The 20,580-nt window shown below is 40.3% G+C and overlaps 2 protein-coding genes across 4 annotated transcripts; both read left to right on the top strand.

The window, feature by feature from the left end:
* Window positions 1-11,471: 11,471 nt before the first annotated feature.
* LOC130723726 (L-type lectin-domain containing receptor kinase S.6-like) lies at window positions 11,472-12,823 on the top strand. The gene has a single exon (XM_057574850.1). The coding sequence runs from the start codon at window positions 11,561-11,563 to the stop codon at window positions 12,599-12,601; it is 1,041 nt and encodes a 346-aa protein (XP_057430833.1). The 5' UTR covers window positions 11,472-11,560; the 3' UTR covers window positions 12,602-12,823.
* A 3,223-nt stretch (window positions 12,824-16,046) lies between these two features.
* LOC130724709 (54S ribosomal protein L37, mitochondrial-like) lies at window positions 16,047-19,093 on the top strand. Of its 3 annotated transcripts, none has more exons than XM_057576000.1 (2): window positions 16,047-16,253; window positions 18,436-19,093. In XM_057576000.1, the coding sequence occupies exon 2, from the start codon at window positions 18,441-18,443 to the stop codon at window positions 18,834-18,836; it is 396 nt and encodes a 131-aa protein (XP_057431983.1). In that variant the 5' UTR covers window positions 16,047-16,253; window positions 18,436-18,440; the 3' UTR covers window positions 18,837-19,093. The 3 variants fall into 3 exon arrangements, with proteins under 3 accessions (XP_057431983.1, XP_057431982.1, XP_057431984.1); XM_057575999.1 differs by having other exon boundaries at window positions 16,050-16,253; window positions 18,433-19,093; XM_057576001.1 differs by lacking the exon at window positions 16,047-16,253 and adding an exon at window positions 17,973-18,201 and having other exon boundaries at window positions 18,433-19,093.
* Window positions 19,094-20,580: the final 1,487 nt, after the last annotated feature.

Below are 20,580 nucleotides of genomic sequence, written 5' to 3' on the forward strand. Positions count from 1 at the left end.
GTCTGAGTATTGGGCTCAAATTTCGAAGCCCCTCGTCGATTGTCTGCAATGCATGACAGATGCTTTTCTTTTGCAGAAGCAGGATCCGAAGAAGACCAAAGGTATGCACCTGGCAGAAATTCGATCTTTTCAAGAGTTCTTTGGTGTGGTATATTACCCAACTCTTCGCCTTCGAGATACAGTTGCGAAAGCGGCCCAAGTATTAAGGCAAAAATGGGAACTTAAAGCCAAGAAATCCAAGTTAGTGGTTCCTCCTGGTGAGGAAGGTCTATCTTTTGTTATTCGAAAAACTGGCTTGGATTTCCTTGGATTATGGGCTGACGTATTTTTCGACAGAGTCGAAAACGGAAACCTAAGCCTGTTGCTTCGGCCAGTCAGAAGAGGGCCAAGGGGGTTGGTGTTTCCACCCCTAGTGGGGCTTCTAAGTTGGCATCTGATGCTCAAACAGAAGTCGATGACAAAGAGGGTGGTGGCGGCGCCGCCATTCAGGTATGTTCTCCATTCTCGAGGGTACCTTGTGACATTTTTAACCCGTGGTTTCCTAATCTGAGTCATCTCTTGTTTGTTTTGTTTCCTTTAGACTGATGTTCATGAGCACTCTACTTCCAATCCTCCATCCCGTGAGAATTCCCCAGCTCCCATTCCTGCAAAATCCAAAACTGAAGGTGTCGAGAAACCTCCCAAGGCCGCATCCTCAGCTAAAAAGACCTCCACATCTGAGGGAAGGAGGAAGGTCAGGAGCAAATCTCGTCATAAGTCTCCTCGCCGTTCCAGAAGCTCCACCAACTCGAGCCCTTCTAAGGACTCTGCTTGCCAGGTATCTTTATACTTTTCATGTTTTGTTGACTCCTCTAATATGCGTTTTACTTTATCGAAAGGGCATTAAAGAGGTTTTTCTTGCAGGAAACTCAGGGTGCAACTTCTCCCATCCGCGAAACAGAGCCTCTTCCAGGCAAGGATGACAGCCCTATGCCTCCTCCAAAATCGACTGCCACTGTGCAACATTCGCCTCAAACCAAGGGTGGCTCTTCATCTCATGTGTCTAGTGAAAAGCTCGACACTTTATTTGAGGAGGACCCGCTGGCAGCTTTGGATAGCTTCCTCGATGGCACCTTGGAATGGGACTCTCCACCCCGTCAAGCTGATGCCACTGCTGAGACTGCTCAATCTAGTGGGGTAGCCAATTCTCAGCAGATCGAGGAGAGTATGGGTCGGCTGAAGGCTATTGTCTTCGCCAATGGGTTTCTCGATCAGATCCAAGCTGATCCTCAAGCGAGCCATGCTGCTAAGGAATTGCTTGTCTTCCTTCTTGGCCAAAAACTCGATTCTCAACAGGCTGCTGCTTTGGCTAACCTTCAATCTTTTTTAGTGGATGCTTCAGCCACCTTTCATCAAGTCAAGGACGTTGGTCAAGCTGTCAGGCTGTGAAGAAGGGTCTCGATGCCAAGATTGCCACATTTGCTGATTGTTTGAACTCTTTTAAAACCCTGCTGTAGGACTCTTTTTTTTTTATTAATATGTAATGATGACACTATTCTAACCATGGCTATGCCAATTGCGTGTAATATTTCGACAATGGTTTTGGCACCTAAGCCATATAATTTGACGTTTAATTTGCCAAGTCTTTTCAGTTTCCACTACGCATTTATTTTGACGGCTATTCATTTACTGTTGCATCGTTCAAACTTCCTTGCACCCCCTCACATAGTCGTCGCTTTGTTTCTGGGGAATGAACCAATTTATTGCAATCTTATACCACGTTTTCTTGATTCAATGCAAGTCTTTGTTCATTAAAAGCCAAAGCTATTCACGATGGTGGTGGTAATCTGCATGGCCTATAACCATAAGATGAAGAGTTGGCAACTGATTGGCATTAATTAATGCATTCCTTGGTTGTTACCCTATAAATAGAGCGTTTTTGGTTACTTCTTTTCAGTAACTTCTCCAAACTCTCCCTTGTTTCTTTTCCAGAACTCTTTTCCTGCTTTCATAAATCCCTTCAACCATGGCTAGCCGTCGTGTTCTCAACCAGATCCGGAACTTGGCTTTTGACCAAGACTTATTCTGGGAGTTGCACTCTTTCCTTCCTTTGGCTGAAGAGCTTACGGGGCTCATTAACCAACTTCTTTCGAGGAATATTATTGCCTCGGTAAGAATTCCTCTTCAGGAGTTCTTGAGCCTCCTGCATGAAGTTGTACCTCTATATGAAGAACACCGGGAGCTTACTGCTCGAGTGTTCTTTGCTGAACACCAGATTGACGAGAAGATGGAGGAATTTGAAGAGTTGAAGGCTGCTCTTAGCCAGGCGGACCCCGAGGGGAGTGTGGGAGCTCTGAAAACCTTGGTGGACAAGCTTTCTTCTACTGCCCGTGAAGAGCTGGATATTCGACAGGAGAAATCGCGACTGGAATCCCAACAAGAGGATGTCTTGAGGCGCATAGAGCCTCTTAGGGCCAGATACAATAGTTGTAGGGCCAACCCTCCCTTTTAAAATTCCTTTGCCATAGTTGTAATGCTCTATTCTACTCAATAAAACATTCGCGTTTGGCAATTTATTTTCTTTTACTTCCTTATTCGATGTTTATCTCATGCAATGTTGGCTTATACGTTTTTAAATATTTGCCATTTATCGTCATTTGTCGATTACCTCCTAATTCCTTAATCGAATAAGCGTTGTTTAAAAGTACTTTCTCGACTGTAAAAGGGCCTTCCCAGTTTGGGGCCCACTTTCCATAACGTTTATCTTTTTTATCAATTGGTAAGACGACCTTCCATACGTAATCACCAAGCATAAAAGACTTAGCTCTAACCTTTTTGTTATAAGCTTTAGCAATGCGATCCTTTTGCCTGGTTAAGGTATCCAACACCAATAGTCTTTCTTCGTCGAGATTGACTAATTCGTCAAGCATCATACTCCAATAATCTTCACTTGGAATTTCCTCTTGCCTTTGAATTCTACACGATTGTAAATATACTTCTGCTGGTAATACCGCTTCTTGACCATATGCTAGTCGAAAAGGCGTTGCTCCGGTAGATTCCTTAGGTGAATTCCTGTAAGCCCAAAGCACTTGGCCTAACGTTTGATGCCAGTTTTTAGGTTTTCGACCAACATGTTTTTTAATCAAGGAGATCAACGTTTTGTTGGCCGCTTCGACTTGACCATTCGCTTGAGCATAATAGGGGGTCGAGGTTAGGAGTTTTATACCCCAAGATTCTGCGAATGATGCTACCTTTTGGCCTACAAACACTGTGCCTTGGTCTGTAGTAAGTGACTCAGGTAGCCCAAAGCGGTACACTATGTGATTCTGAATGAACTCGATCACCGTGTCCTGGGTCACATTTTGTAGAGGAATTGCCTCTACCCACTTGGTAAAGTAATCTATAGCCACTATGATGTACTTATGCTGCCTAGAAGAACATGGGTTAATTTCGCCAATTAGGTCTAAAGTCCAACCCCTGAATGGCCAAGGCTTAATGATCGAGTGTAATTCACTTGCTGGCACATGTTGTATCCCCGCGTGTCTCTGACAATCTTGGCACCTCTTGGCATACTCCATACAATCTTTCATAATAGTAGGCCAATACATCCCTTGTCGAAATAGGATCCATTTCATCTTGATTCCTGCCTGGTGGGCACCACATAGCCCGTCGTGAACGGCCGAGATCGCTATGAACGCGTCGTCTTCACTTAAACACTTCAGTAGTGTTCCGTCGACGTTTTTCTTGAATAGCTCGTTTCCCATGATGACATAGCTCATTGCCCTGTATTTTGTCTTTCTATCTGTAGTACCCACAGGATTTTGCAAGTAATCGACAATTGGCTTTCTCCAATCATTAGGTGCCATATTGTCAATGACCAGGATGTCGAGGTTAGAGGGGTTTAGTTTTTCTTTGACCTCGATAAGCTCTTTTAACCTACATTTATCGACCATATATCCTGACGCGATTTGTGCCAATTCATTGGCTTCTTGATTGTCCACTCTGGAAACGTGACCTAGCCTAGCTTCGTCGAATTTGGCCAACAAATTGCTAGCTTTCGTGTAATACCTAGCTAGATTTTCACTAATGCACTTGTATTCCTTGGTAAGTTGCTTTATTACCAACTCAGAGTCCCCTTTTACGACGACATTCTTTGCCCCAAGGGCTATCAGGATCTCGAGGCCTGATGTTAATGCCTCGTACTCAGCCTCATTGTTTGAGCAGTTACTCTTAATCCTAAACTTGAATTTCGTGGGGATGCCCCTTGGGGATACTATGAACATCCCGATCCCAGTACCATTCTTATGGCTAGAACCGTCGAAAAATAGCTTCCAAGGTTGGATGCCTACGTAAGTTATGATTTCTTGAGGCAAAGTATGGTCTGCCAGGAAGTCAGCAATTGCTTGTCCCTTAACTGCCTTTAGTGGGGCATAAGTTAGTGAATGCTCGGTTAGGGCTAAAGCCCATTTACCAATTCGACTATGCAAGATAGGTTTGGATAACATATGCTTTATTATATCATAATGAGAAAAAACCATTACATCGATTGGCTTTATATAATATTTCAGCTTTACGCAAGAGAAGTACAAGCATAAACACAATTTTTCGAACATGGTGTATCGAGTTTCTGCATCATTTAACACCCTGCTTAAGTAAAATATGGCTCTTTCTTTGCTATCTTCATCTTCTTGAGCCAACATGCTTCCGATGGTGCCATCCGTGGCAGAGATGTACAGCTTCATTGGCTTTCCTCTTATAGGTGGTGCCATTATAGGTGGGCTAGACAAGTACGCTTTGAGTTCATCGAACGCTTTTTGATGCTCTGCTTCCCAGCGGAACGCATCTTCCTTTTTAAGTCGAAGAAGTGGGGAAAATGACTTGGTCTTCTCACTGAGGTTAGCAATGAATCTCCTTAGGAAGTTAATCTTTCCCAATAGTGATTGCAGTTGTTTCTTGCTGGTTGGTGGACTAGTGTCGAGAATGGCTTTAGCTTTGTTCTTGTTGATCTCGATGCCCTTTTTATGCACCACAAAACCCAAAAAATCACCTGCAATAACACCAAAGGCACATTTAAGGGGATTCATCTTCAAGCCATATTTTCTCATCCTCTCAAAGGATTCCTTAGATGCAACAAATGGTCATCCCTTGATGGGGATTTCACCACAATGTCATCAATATAAACCTGCATGAAGGTTTCTATAAAATCATGAAAAATGGTATTCATTACCCTTTGGTAGGTCGCGCCAGCGTTTTTCAACCCAAATGGCATGACCACCCACTCGTATGTCCCCAAGGCACCAGGACATCGAAAAGCTGTTTTCGACACGTCCTCTTCTGCTATGAAGATTTGGTTGTAGCCTGAGTAACCATCCAACAAGCTTAAGTATTCGTGACCAGCAGCTGAATCCACCATCATCTCAGCAATAGGCATGTGATACTCGTCTTTTGGAGTGGCAGCGTTAAGATCTCGGAAATCTATGCAAACTCTCATCTTTCCATTCTTCTTGACTACTGGAACCACGTTGGCTAACCAGTCCACATATCGAGCTGTTATGATAAATTTACACCTGAGGAGTCTTTCGATTTCTTCCTTGATTTTCACCAACACATCTGGATGGAACCTCCTGGGCAATTGCTTGACTGGTTTCTTGTCTTCTTTGATGGGTAACTTCAATTCCACCACTTCTCGACTGAGGCCAGGCATTTCATCGTAATCCCAAGCGAAACAGTCTTTGAATTCCTTGAGTAATTTCACCATCCTGTCTTTTAGCTCCGGGTCAGTGAGAGCACTGATGTACGTTGGCCTCTTTTCTAAGCCATCACCCAGGTCCACTTCTTCTAAAGGGTCTTGCGCTTCCATTTTCTTGGAAACATCGACCACTGGCTTCTCGAAGCCCAATGGGCCGTCATCATAGATGCAATCTAGCCTCAGATTACAAAGGTCCTCGAATCCGCATTCCTCGACACTCTGCTCGTTTTCTTCTATGCACGTGTCATCCTTATTTGTTGTTGCCTCCTCCTGGGGTGTCAATTCGACGGGCAGGATTGAGACACTAGCTTCATCTATAGCCATTTCTTTGGCCATCCTCTCGGCCTCCAAGGCCGTTCTTATTTTGTTTTCGGCTGCGTAAGCCGAAATTCGAGCCATGCTCGAATTAATCATCTTTATCATTGGCTTGCCACCCAACAGTGGCATCTTTCTCTTCATCACTGTGCCATCCACTCATGGCATCAGGTTTGCATGCTTCATTGAGGTTTAGGCCCCGGATGGGATCCAACGTTACTGAGTACTCTGAGTAGGGGTTGAAGTATTGGCTAGCCACTGTGTCTAAAGGAGCAATTGTGGCTAAACTCTTCTCGAAATTCTTCTTACCAACGTAGCTTGTTTCTGCTAAATAGTAGCTTTGATCTGCTTGTACATTTTCGACAACTCCATCAGCTTTCCAAATGGATATACGTTGGTGTAAGGTCGAAGGCACTGCCCCCACGCCATGAATCCATTCTCTTCCCAGCAGCAAATTGTAATTGGCCTTTGAAGGGACCACAATGAACAATGTGGAACGGGCTACTGTTCCTACGGTTATGTTCAACATAATTGCCCCTAGGGAAGAACCTGTCTTTCCTTCATAATCAGAAAGCACCATGTCATGTGAGATTAGATCCGCTTCAGTTTTACCTAACTTCTTGAGCATAAATCCGGGCATGAGGTTGATTGCAGCTCCCCCGTCGACAAGGACTTTGTTAACACCCTTCTCCTCGACTCTGGCCCAAACAAATAGCGGTTTCAAATGGCTTTTCATTTGCTCGGTTGGCCTTTGGAAGATAGTTCTTTCATCTTCGACAGATCCTCTCTGCATCACATAATAACACAAAGGATTGTCATCTGGTTCGTCGTCGACATAGTAGTCTTCCTCGCTTTCAGTGACCTCTGAGATTCTATCGAACTCTGCAGGTAGGATGGACACGATGCAGATGATGTTAAGCTCTTCTCCATCACTGTCGTCGAAATCTTCGAGCATGTCTTCATCCTCATCTTCGACAACATCCTTCCCTTTTTCCTTAGCTGGATTTGGTGGTACGGTTGTTCCTTGTTTGATGGCGTGGTCCAGCTGGTTGATAATCGACGCCACACTAGGTTCATTGCGAGAGTTGTCTTCTGGCTTTATGTCCCATAGTGAACGAAACTTGCCACCTCTTTCCCTCTCAGCTTTCCTTTTCCTCAAAAAACGCCTGAACTGAGTCCTGGTCATTTGTTCAGGAGCATAGTAGTTCCCAGAGCCATAGGAGTAGCTTCGTGACACACGGGAATTGTTGATGTAAGAGGATCCCTGGCCTAAGTCGATTTTCTGCCACTTAGGGTATGGTTTTGGCCTTGGAGGCGCTGGCCCGAACCATTGGTTTCTTGGCAATCCAGCATTGGGGAGGTAAGTTTTGTCTTTATTGCTTGCTTTCTGGCCTTTATGGCCATCGAGTTCCTGGTCTCTCTCGACCCACTCCTCGTGAGGGTACTTCAGTCTCCTGGATACAGGAGCCTTCCTCTGATAATGCCTTTTCATTTCTGAATCTTGATAGGCCTTGGCTGCGGATTTGTCGAAAACAGCGCTGCATCGAGGGCACAGCATAACTTCTTTCTCGCCATTTTTGCTGCGGGATAGAAACTCGACAAGGGTTTCTCCAGCATTGGGGTAAACCTCTTCCAAGTTCACTTCTTTCTCAACCTCTGGTTCTTCGACAGCTATGTTTTCTTCTCTTACTTCTCCCAGCGTCAAACCCAGACTCAGCTTTTCGGAAATGTCGACCATGCCAATGTAGAAAGGCTCTACATAGTTGGCCTCAGCTATCTGCAGTGGATCAGAGTCGATCTTCATTTGACCTTTGGCTTTTTCATCATACTTGAGTCTTCCTGAGTCCAATGCTCCCTGCACAAGGTCCCTGAAACGAACACATTGTGAGGTCCAATGACCAAAAAAGTTGTGATATTTGCAATATTTCTTCCCTTTCCTTTGTTCAGGAGAAGGAAGTTTTTGGTCTTTAGGGACCACAAGCAAACCATCAGACACAAGTATATCATAGATTGCATCGCATTTGGCCACATCAAAAGTATAAGTTTTCACAGCAGGAATCGTGTTCTTGGGGTTTTCCTCCCCAAGTTTGTTTTCACGTGGTTTCAATGCTTTACAAACATAAGGATCCCCTGGCTGAAGTTCAGCCAGATTGACGTCATTCAAATCGACGTCCGCCGGGACTTCTCGATAGACACATGGACTCTGACCTACTGAATCCGCATCTATGTACGCTACCTTCTCCTTCTTTGGCCACTTAGTAGTCTTGGCCCTTTCCTCTGACTTTTCGGCCTTTAGCAATTCAATGTGCCTCACTCTATCTGCGAGTAAAGACATATCTCGAATATACTGAGTGTCGATTTTCTTTCTAATGGAATATTCTAGACCACCAGCGGCTAAGACAACTAGCTCGTGTTCAGGGACATGGGTGAAACATCGGGATTTAAGCATCCTAAACCTGTTTAGGTAATCATCAATAGACTCTGCTGGCTTTAGGGTTCTTTTAACACTAGCCAGATCCTTCAAACTTACTTTGCACTCTCCCCTAAAGAATTGTTCATGGAAAATTCTTTCCAACTGAGCCCATGTATGGACTGACCTAGGAGCGAGGGTGGTGAACCAGGTAAATGCATTTTTGGTTAAAGAACTCGGGAAGTACTTCATTTTTAAATTTTCATTGATGGCTAAGTCTCCTGCTTCGATTTGGTACCTGGCTATGTGTTCTACCGTGGACTCTCCTGAATCCCCCGAGAACTTAGTGAATTTGGGGACCTTCCAGCCTCGAGGAAGTTCTGATTCGAGAACCTCCTCTGTAAAGGCTGACACAAAATGGGGTCTATTCGCGAAACCCACGTTGAAACCATGTTGGTTCAACAATTGCTCCACCACAGCAGCAACATTTTGTTGCCCCCCAGCGTTCTGGTGTCGAATTCTTTCTAGCACACCATCAGCGTGTTCTTCCCTGTTTACCATATACACATTTTGCAATGGTGGCTGCACTGCCTCGTACAAAGGGTTTGCCCTCATCTCTTGGTGTTGCGGCGCCTGATAGCGCACCGGGGCAGGGACATGGTTAGGCAACGGGATTTGGTTAATCCCTGGTGCCGGTTGGATTTCGACTGGTCCCCCAGGGCTGTCGCCAAACGATCCATCTGTCGTGCCAAATGCTGATTATTGGCATTATTATTTTGGAGCACAGGGTTGATTAGCTCACCTATCTGTCGAGATAGCATGTTAACCATTTCATGGTTACTATCATCTACTTGCTGCCTAATGGCTTGAAGTGAACCATTATTCATACCTGTAGATAAATAAATTTGTGAACTAGATCCAGGAATAGGGGGACTAACTCGACTTCCCAAGTTTAACATTGTTCCATTTGCCCCAAAAGGGGGTATGCTGAATGGGGGAACATTTTCAGGGAACGTCGAATACGTGCCTTGTATGCCTTGCATCATAGATGTAGGCATACCATAAGGCATGTCCCTCGTAATCGTTGGAACAATTTGTGCCTGTACTGATGTAGATACAGGCATTTCTGCAACTGCAGAAATTTCCACGTTCTGGGTTGGCATACTGGTGCCATGCCCCATTCCAGTAGAAACTTCTTCATTATTGTTACCGCTACTTCCCCCAGGGCTACTCTGATTACCCACGTTAGATCCTTGAGGAGAGGTTCTTCCTCGATTACTTGCCATACTCAAAGTCTTACCACTTCTCAGGTGCATATAAATCACAATCAAGACAAGTAGCAAATACCAAATAGCATGCAATAAACCCAAACACACAAAATGCTTCTGTAAAACTTAGTTTTCACAAAAACGGTCCCACTGGGCGTGCCAATTTGTTTACACGGATTTTTGGTAAACAAATATCCTCTTAGTTCGACTAAAGGAAGTTTAGATTCGGGGTCCTTTTGAGAAAACGCTTTGCCAAAGTGTAGTGTGTGAACGAGTGTATTCTCGACAACAATAAACAACTCAAACGAAACTGGACTTTATTGAATATGAGTCGATTACAAAACAGTCAAGCAAACTAAAATAGCATGAAAGCAAATTTCGACAAAACAAGCTACACACAAGAACTGGAAATCAACAAACTGAAATGCAGGGAAACTAAAGCGTTGGTTCTGCAACATACTCCTCCATCATCACGTTCTGCTCTCGAAGTCTCATTGATGCGGACGTTTAGAGCTTTTGGTGAATTTTTAGAGTTTTTAGTTGGGAACCTCTTCTTCTGCTGCTGCTTCCTCTATTTATATTGTTCTTTCTGCCCATGTTCTTGGCGGTTTTCCTTGGATGCACGATGGCTTCGTGGGTTTTGAATTTTGGCGCCATACCCCACGTTTAGCCGATGGTCTTCGCGCACGTGACTCTATTGCCACGTGGATGGTTCTGAGTCGTGGGCAACCGTTGCTATTCGTGGCATCGTGGGTGTACGCACGTGCTTGTAGTTGCTTGTTATTCGGTAACTGCCTCTTCCATTAAGATGATCGAGATTTCTTCATCTTCTGAGTGTGTCGAGTTATGGCTTTTACTAACTTGTCTTTGAGGGACATCGTGTGCTGAGTTGCCGGCTTCGCCCAACCCTTTCTGTCGAGAAACCACTTTTGCACCATGGTGTCGAGAATTGTAGTACTTGTAATTTTGGCTTAACAATAGGATTCGGTCTTGCTATTTTTTGAGCCTATTGAGGAAGATTATAAGATTGTAAATCCTGATCATTTTCCTTATATATATACACAGGGGCGTATCCAGGATTTTCTTGTAGGGGGCGAAATATAAGGCTAAAAAAATATTCATTAAATATTATATAAATTTTAAATAATAAAAAATTATTTAAATACAACTCTTCATTCTTTCATAGTACTTAATTTATCTGTTATTGTATCAATAGATATTTTTTCAGCAAATTCTCTCCGATATATACAATTAATAAATTTATGAGAAGATCGTCTTCAATTTTGTTGTGAAGCCGAGTCTTAACAACTTTCATTGCAGAAAAATAAAAGATCACTCTAAAGATGTTGTTGAAACAGTGAGTATCAAACAAGACGTATCAATCTATTAACAAATGAAAATATTGTTGCTTTTCAAATTTCAACTAACTTCTGGTAAAACTCGGATAAACTGGAAATTTTTCCTAAATTAGGATCTCGGGAAACATCTGAATGATAAAGTCTCAATTGGAACGACAAATTTATTCTTTCTAGCTCGAAAAATACCTATAGTCGATGAACATTTCAAAATTCTTAGGGGGGCGATGACCCCTGCCTAGATACGCCCCTGTATATACATATTTTTCTTTCGATAAAAAAGAAAAAATATATATAAATGGAGACTTAGGTGAATTGTGATATTTGAGTAACTTTGAAGAAATTTAGAGTACCTTTATGTAGTTGAGTGTGATTAATAAAAGTTTGTTCCTTTTTGTTTTGTGATTGAATTGAACGGTGGACATGAAGAAAAAAAGCACATAGAGTTTGAGTGGTCGACACAAAACCAAGAGAAAAAAGTAACATGCCGAGAGGGAGAGAAAGAAAGAGAGAAGAAGAAACTTTCATGGTTGGCGTTGGTGTCCCTTGGAATCACAAACATAGCGGCATGGTTACATTCTCCCTCTTCTTCATCCTCTGTTCCTTCTTCATCCTCCTCCAACCTTCCCTCTCTTCCTCCTCCACCACCACCCTCACCGGTTTCGACTCCGACATCGACCTCTTCTCCGATGCCGAGTCCGTCTCCGGTACCCACGTGCGCCTCACGCGCCACTCACCTTCCACCTCCGGCCTCCTCCTCCGCCGTCAGCCACTCACCTTAACCGCCGCCACCTCAATCTCCGTTGAGTTTTCATTCTCTGTTTCCCCCGACGCCGGCGACGGCCTCATCCTCCTCCTCGCCCCCGGCGAATTCTCCGACTCGTTCCCCGGTAGCGGCTCCTTCGGGATCCCCGGTTCGGTCAAGAGCTACCTCGGCGTCGAGTTTGACACCACCGTCGGGATCGACGTTGGTAGCCGCGCCTCCGTCGCGGTTGCGAATGGTTCCGCGTTGAATCTGGTTGTCAATAATGGGGAAAAGGTTAACGCGTGGGTTGACTACAAGGCTGGTTCGAGAACGTTGGAGGTTCGTTTGAGCAAATGGGGTGAACCCAGATCTGAAGATCCAATCGTTTCGCACCGCATTGATCTGTTCAACTTCTGGAATCGTAAACCTGTGTTCGTGGGTTTGAGTTCTTCCAATGATGCGAACTCGGTGCAGGTTGTTAGTGTTTATTCATGGAAGGTTAGCGTGAGGGAGGTTTCGAAATCGTTGCATTCTCAACCTGCGGATCCTAGAAGATTCTCTGAGGAGAGGAAGTTTCGTACGTTGACTGTTCTTGCTGGGGTGATATTTGGAACTGTGTGTGTTGCTTTGGTCACGTTTGTGGTGCTGTTCATGTGGGTCATTTTCTTCCATAAGCATGAAGAAGAGTCTCTGGCTAAACTCCCTAACCACCCTGCAGATGTAAGGTATGAGAGAATTGATGTGTCTGTTGAGAAGCATACAAAAGATGATGAAAATTAGAGGCATAGGTTATGTGATTTGTGATTTTTTAGATGATGCTATTGTTGTTGTTGTTGTTGTTGTTCTTGTTGTTGTTGTTGTTGTTGTATATCTATATGATGTGTAAAATTCTTTTGTAGGAGATTATGATATTGTAGGTTTACTGTAACCAATCTTGTAAAATATTTGAACATCCTGTTTTGGGAGCCACTTTGATTACAATCTTGTTTATCAATTTTTGCACTTGGAATTTTGTAATCTCAGATGATGCTTAGCTTAACAGTTGTGTACTTGTGTTACCATATATTGCTACTTTTTCCCCTTCATTGTGTGTTGGGGATGACTGAATATTTATTATTGATATCAGTAATTTCGTATTATATTAGTAGATGTGTGAAGGATGTTTGTGAGGTATGAATAAGAAATGTGGGAGATTTGATACAGATGTAAGGAATTTGTTTTCAATTGGAAACTAGGAAAGGTGTAAGTGTGTTTGCTTGTTATATTTGTTGGAGAATTGTCAGGGTTATGAGAATGAGAATGAGAAAGTAAGAGGTTGTTATGCAAGGAAGCCTATGGGCTAGATTTGTATTGGAAAGTAAAATTAACTCTTCTCATATTTAGACATAGTTATGCTGTTAAATTGTGCCTAATTTGTTTATGTTTTACCGAATTAGTAATATTTGTGTATAAAGGAGTTGAAAAGGATGTGAATGTGAAATTCCCCAATGAGATTGAGGGAAGGGATGTGGTAGTCTCCCACTATTATGGGGTCACATAATAGTTGTTAGAAAATAAGCTCCATTTACCCTGAGCCTGAAGTTCTGTATCCCTGATCCCTCCAAACTCCCATGTTCTGAGTCATGCCAAGAGACATAATAGGTCTGGGCATGGCCCTTATTCCAAGACATAGGTTCTTTATGAATAAAGAAAAAATCTAGTTCAAAGGGTCTTTCTCAGTACTTGTTTGTTTGGATTTATGTTTAACTCAACGTCAATCCACGTTTGAACCAATGGGGTAAAATCCTGCTTCTCTGTTGATGTGTGGGATGTGTATACTACTTTCTCATTTGTGTATGCGAATGGGAATCGAAACGGGCACTACAACAACTGCTTTACAGCAACTGCTTTTCTTCACTAGTTAAATGTGGAAAGAATTTAATTTTCGCCATGTTTTACAATAAAATATATATCCCCATACTGCAGTATCTGCTTTTATATGGATATTGGATAGTTGATGGAGTCAACTAATCATATATTAACATGATGTATAACCTCACACTTGGGACGTGCATGCAGTTTCTTTGATGTTCCAGCCTTCCTGGCAGCAGCTAATCATCCCCTAAGCTCCTTTTAATCATCCACTTGTGTTCTTGTTAACTCACCCTGACTTATTTTAAGCATTTTAGTTATCGTTGTAGTCTATATGTTTGGTCAACAAGGATGGTTTTGGAAATAACCAAAATGAGTTGAGCGACACAAAGTATGGAAGAGGAGGATACAGTCACACATCGGAAACTAGAATTATTATTGTCAACATATTAGCATCATTTTTCAATTTAGCTAAAATTTGTAGTATACTTTTTTTGGTTACGGAGGAAAAAAAAGATTTGTAGTATACTATACTGGCCTAAATTTGTAGGATATTACTTTTTTCACACCCGGTTTTATTATTTACACACCCAGATATACAATTTTATTAGAAAAGAAAGGTGTGGGGTGCATAAAAAACAAAAAGGCCATAATGGCAAATATATAATGGCCTGAACTTTTTGTTAAGCAAAACATAATAGCCCAAAAATTCATTAAATTGGGCTAAATACACATTCTCCGGACTTTGGCCCATTTTTGACATGCCATAAATGAGAATGCTTTTTAATTTTAATTATTTGGTTGAATAAAGATAGTATTACCGTCAAAAAAAAAAGAATAAAGGTAGTATTACTGATGTTAGATTTCAATCGACTTCTTTTTGTGGTTACAATGAGGGGAAAACAAAGCCCCAAGCACAAAACTAACCAGGAGCAAAAGAGCTAGCACTAACACCACAATCCTTTAGCAGGAGGGAGTGACATTCACCAAAAGGACTATCAAAATAGTGGATTCCATATTGGAAGGAGAGGCCAATCTTCGCCAGATAATCAACTAGAGAGTTGGTTATGTTCAATCGACTTGCGTTTATTATTTTGACATCTGATATATTTATTTTGGTTATGTTTGACACGCTCAGTCAATAAATTAACTTTATAAGCTAGCTGAAAGCTGATTTTTTTATAAGATAAAATGAATTAATGAGGAATACAAGGTGTGCCCCAACCCATTACATAGAAGAGTAATATGCTAGATAAATATTAAAATCTAGTTGCATACAAAAGAAACAAGAATTGAATGTCAACATTCAAATTCTACATGAACATCACTCATGCTACAAAAGAGGAAAACCGGATAGCTGAAAACTCTCTTGATTAAAAAAGTGTATGGTAAAAAAACTAGTTGCAAACCGCAGTGAGCAAGCACCATACGCAAGGAAAGAACACTCGTGCCAGCTCTCCACACTAGCTCTTTACAATGAGGGATAGTCTTAGAAGACCACAATGCTTTCCAAAATTCATATGAGGCCCCTGAGTCAGAAGATGAAGCAATCAACGAAGCAACCTGGTGCATCATAAAAACACATAAGCAGATTTGGGGGTGAACCACCCATTCTCTGAAGCCGCCCACATGAAGACATTAGTATAACAAGAGCGGGAGAGAGGAATCTGTAGCACCAATGTTGCCTCATAAAGTGAAAAAAAATCTCAAGCACAAGGTGTTTAATCCAGCACCAACGCTCCATGTCAATCAACTCCGCAACCAAATAGACTTTACCTTTAAATTACAAACCAGAAAAAAGCTTGAAGCCACTAGTAGATGGGATGCCTACCAAATTGTAATATGGTATTAGAGTCTATCATATATCTGTTTGGCTAGAGATATGGTATAGATAGTCTTTATAAGGTAGAGTAATCTTTAACTCTTGAACTAGCTTTTAAGTTGAGGTAGATCTTCCAATTCTAATCAGAAATCATCACAAATGTGAATATTGAACCCCGATCCCACTCTCCAATTTTCACCTTTATCAATCACCCAACGAGATGTGCAATTAAGATAAGATCCCGATTCGCCCAAAACATGCGACGACTTCTTAAAACAACAAGCCTTATAGATCCTAGCCAAAAAGGACTCCTAATTCTTCATCAACCTCCACATTGTTGGTTAGTATAATTTCAACCAATAAAATTTTAAGAATATGTCATACCAACTAAATGAAAAAACTTAAAAAAAATAAATTCACATCTCTCTAAGGACACTATTAGCACGTTTAAAATATTCTCATAGTTTATTGGTCAACAAGATTAAACCCTCATTTTAGTCCTTAAATATATTCACTTAAGTACAGTCTAGTCCTCATACTTTAGAAATTATCTTTAATTGTGACATAATGAATGTAGTGATTTTAGAACACAAACCCTATGGTATGATTTAACTGGTCATTTGCTCCTTTATTCCCCATCTCACTCGTAATTTCTCAGACCATCGAATTGAAATGAAATAAAAAGATTCGTGTTTCCCCATTCCAATCGAAGGAGAAGAGCGATTGAAAAGTGAGATTGCGCGAGAAGCTTCAACAAAGGTGAGTGAGTGTATAACCCTAATTTTCCTCCCCTAAAACCCCTATGATTCTTCCCCTGTTCTTCTCAATTCCCCGATACTGTAATCATTTGATTTTAATCGAAGTTTGCTGATTCTATAATGGTGTTATTTATAACTTGCGTTGCTATCAGATTGTGTCATTCTTTTATATCTTATAAATTCTGCAATGGCATTATTCTACAAGTTCTGCAATTTCAGTTTGCTGCCAATGTATGTTTTGGGATATCACGCACCTAATTTGCTTGCTGTAGTGTAATGATATGATTTGGTAAAATCTGGGTTGCTGTCAAATTTTCCATTGAAGTAATACAGTGATGTAATTAAACTATCTATTCTATTAATCTGTGGTGATTTAGATTTATCTAGAATCTGTTAATTAGTCAAAATTTTATATTTTTTCATTCATGGTACTGATTTTAGGGTGTGGAAAGGCATGTGATGGTCCTTTTGGTAGTCTCATAGGCTGCGAAAATGGCTTCGGGTTGTGAGAGTTAGAAAGATAAGGTTGCTACTTATGTTTATATACAGTAACTTGTTTTCCTTGTAACATAACCTCTGGTTTGTGATATTGTTTATAAAAATTCAGGTAAAATTGGAAACTTGTTACAAATAATAGAATGTCAAAGAAAAGAGCTGAGTTATAGACAAATTGAAAACTGAACTGTTCTAATACAATAAGGATCATGATTCCTGAAGGCCCAATTAGTATAGTAGTGGTTTTATTGATGGAAGTTTGATACTATGAGAAATTATAAGATTTGTAACATAGGCATGAAACTTAAAAAGAAATGAAACATACAGACTGATGGAAACTGTTGTTGCTTGTCAATTTGAGTTATGTTGAAATTTGCTAAGGTAAGTCACTTAACCTCGCCTAATGCTTATTAAGCACAATGAATGTTTGGAATTTCATTTGGTGTTGAGAAAATAGTTTAAAATAAGTGACATTCAAATTTAAAGCCTGCAATGTAATGTGAGAAAATGTTGCTTGTATCGAAGTTATGATTGTATGGTTTTTTTATTTATTGAGATTCTATGTTCTGACTCCAGGACCAAAGGTTATATTAGGTATACTAGAACAGAAGGTAGTTCCACTTGACACAGCACAATAAAGAAAAGTACTTTTTCCTGGAAAGCAATTTTCATTTTTGGCCATTATCTTTGAAATTTTCATTTTCTTATAAATAATTTATTGTCTATCCACATTCCACACTGAAATGATTACTTTCATTTCATCATTTTGTTTGCTTGTTTGTTTATTTTCATAACGCTTTCTCTGTTTCTTCTTTAACATAGTTCAAGTGAAATGTTGTAAGAAAATCAATATTCCTTTTAAGAATGCTGTAAAAAGAAGTTTCATGTTCAGTTTTTGGTAGAAAGAAAGGAGTTGAGATTGAGTTCATATTTGTCTCAAAATATCTTACTGTTTTACTTATGGGTTTATGAGCCTTCCTCAGACTGAGTTATGTGTTAGCATTTGCACCATAATGTTAGGAATATTGCATTGTTTTGCAGTTCACTTCACAAACATAAACAGGCCTGGTAATAGGATTTAAATATATCCACTAGCAATGAAAATTCTAGTACAATATTTAAAGTTTAAACTATCTCTGGGGTTCTTTAATGCAGTTGTTCAATTATTATTATTATTATTAGTATTTTCTATTTTAGATGATATTGTTGAAAAGTCATTCTTTTGGATAGAATATAGACACTGCTATTCTATGATTTTAGGCAGAGTTATATCACATCATAATTTATTATCATAGGGCATAAAAAATGGAAGTTCTAGAGGTGAGTTGTTGAGTTGAGGCAGGGGAGGAGTGGCTGGTTCTTATAGTTGCTGGCTTGTGAGCTACATGCTCTCTTTAAGCCCCAACAAGCAATAGTTTTTGTTGAACTCTCAAGGAGAACTTTTCAAAGGGAAGGTAGAAGTTCAGATTGATGTATTTCCTCCTATTTATATAGTAGATTTCTGAACTCTAAGCACTCAAGGTGCTGAATTCAAATTATACAGAGCAAATTAACCACACATTTGGAAGGAATATATGTGCAGTGTGGTTAATTCATGTAGATCCTGTCCTTGCACAGTTGCACTCATATCTATTTTGTCTATATAGTTATATTCCTCCCTGAAGTGATATAAACTTGTCTTTCAGAAGAAGTTATGGCAATGAACTATGTGAGGTCTGTTAGACACATTCTTACCACCAAAGAAGCAGTTGGAGTTGCAAGCAAGCGAGCTTTTGCCACCGGTAAAGCAAAGAAAGGATCTAAAGGGGGTGGAGCTGGTGATGGACCCAAAGCATCATCTCTTAGCAAAGAAGTCAAGTCAAGTACAGTTGTTGGTGCCAACATTCTCAAGGAGGGATCTGATCCAAAAATCCTACCTGATTCAGAATACCCTGACTGGTTGTGGCATCTGCTTGACAAACGCCCGGCGCTAAGTGAGTTACGTAGGAAGAACATTGAAACACTCTCTTATGAATATCTAAAACGCTATGTTAAGCTGGATAACCGAGCTAGGATCAAGGAGAATAACTCTCTCAAGGCAAAGAACTGATTCAATGGTCGAATGGAGAAATTGCTAGGAAATGACATCGCGGAGCTATTTCCCTTCCTTCTAGTTTTTATGGTTCTCAGTCTTTTGGGATTCATTTATGTTATTGATTTGCTCAATTGTGAGCAAATCCGTTAAAAGAATTGCATGGTTTAGTACTTTTTATGGTTCTTTCGACAACTTTTCTGTCTGTTTTTCCCCCTGGGATGTTTAGTAGAGGAATACTGATTGCCTTTGTTAATTGCATAGAATCTTGTCTATATGAGTAGCTTTTTGAGACTCACTATTTTTATTATGATGTTCGTTAAAAAAAGGATTCCTACATGTATAGAGGGTGAACGGTGAAGGAATTCCATTCCTCTAAAATCATAGGATTAGTAAATACCTAATGGTAGTTATACATCTATTTGTTTTCATTCATCAGTCACTTGTGTACATAAATATTTGGATAAACTTCCCCATTAGAATTCTGAAAATTCGGGTTTGGTCTAACTCAACCCTAAAAGTTAGTTTAAGGTGAATATTGTTTTATCCTTTATAAGGACTTCATGGTCATATCTCTAATTAATGTTAGACCTTAACTGAATTGAATATTATCAACTTAAAGAACAACTTATTTGAAGAAAAAATAATCTAGAATTTTAATTTTTATATTTATTTCTGAAATTGTGTCATACAAGAAAGTATTGTTAATATCCATTTGATTGAGAGAACAACATCTTGAAATGGCAATGCATAGAGCAATTTAATTTGTTTGTGGATTCACAACTGGGCTGAAAGTATCAATGCCATTGACCTCATTGTTGATGGAATCCTTAGGCAATTAGCCAAGCTTTTATTGAGCAGTGGAACCTTTGGGGGTACGTTTGATGTGGCACACCCGTTTGTTACCAAGATAGTGTATTGAGGTTCGATGGTATAAATAACCATGTCACATTAGTTTGAGGAGCATTAAATTCATCACCAATGGCTATTTTCCACTCAAGTTTTAATCGCTTTAGATGGGCATTTAGGTTCAACTTATGGAGGGCTAGAGAATTTGGTGACATAGTGAATCTATTTGCGTGTGTTGATGATCATGGAAATATGGAATGTTGAGGATGATTTTTTTAATTTTTTGTGTGGATAATAGATCTCTTGCAGTTGGAGGCTGATGAGAGGATAGAGAAGGTAAGTTTTACCGCATTTATCCGATTCAAACAAGTTTGTCACAATAGATAGATGGTTAGTGTATATAGTTTAAAAAAAGAATCTGCTTAGTCCTTACATTGACCCATGATGTATGAAAAAAAAAAGGGGGCTTGTTTAAAGAAATGAGAGGCGTGAGTTAACAGAACATTTTCACATCCTCATGAATTACAAGTTTATAATTTCATGGTCATCTTCGTTTCTTTTTGAATCAGTACCTAAAAGTCGGTTTTCCACGCAACTTTGTGCCCAACAACATAATTGCATTCTTCCACTTCATTTATCGTGGCAAAGTAAAGCATAAACTAAAACTATTATGTGGTGGTTTATCAGTAAGCTTCAAAAGCATCTCAAGAAGTCGTTCAACAAGAAAAGGAAAAAGAAGCACTATACGAGGGTGACTGATCCATGATTGTAAAGAAAAGGTGCACACTACAACTAGAGTACGATTCGATTTCTATTAACTTTTATAAAAAAAAACTCATCCTTAAGGTTTATTAAAATGACACCTAGGAATGATAACTCAAGTAGTAAGAACTAGGAAACATATGAGTTCGGA

The sequence above is a fragment of the Lotus japonicus genome, chromosome 6 (assembly GCF_012489685.1).
Source record: "Lotus japonicus ecotype B-129 chromosome 6, LjGifu_v1.2".
Lineage (NCBI taxonomy): Eukaryota > Viridiplantae > Streptophyta > Magnoliopsida > Fabales > Fabaceae > Lotus > Lotus japonicus.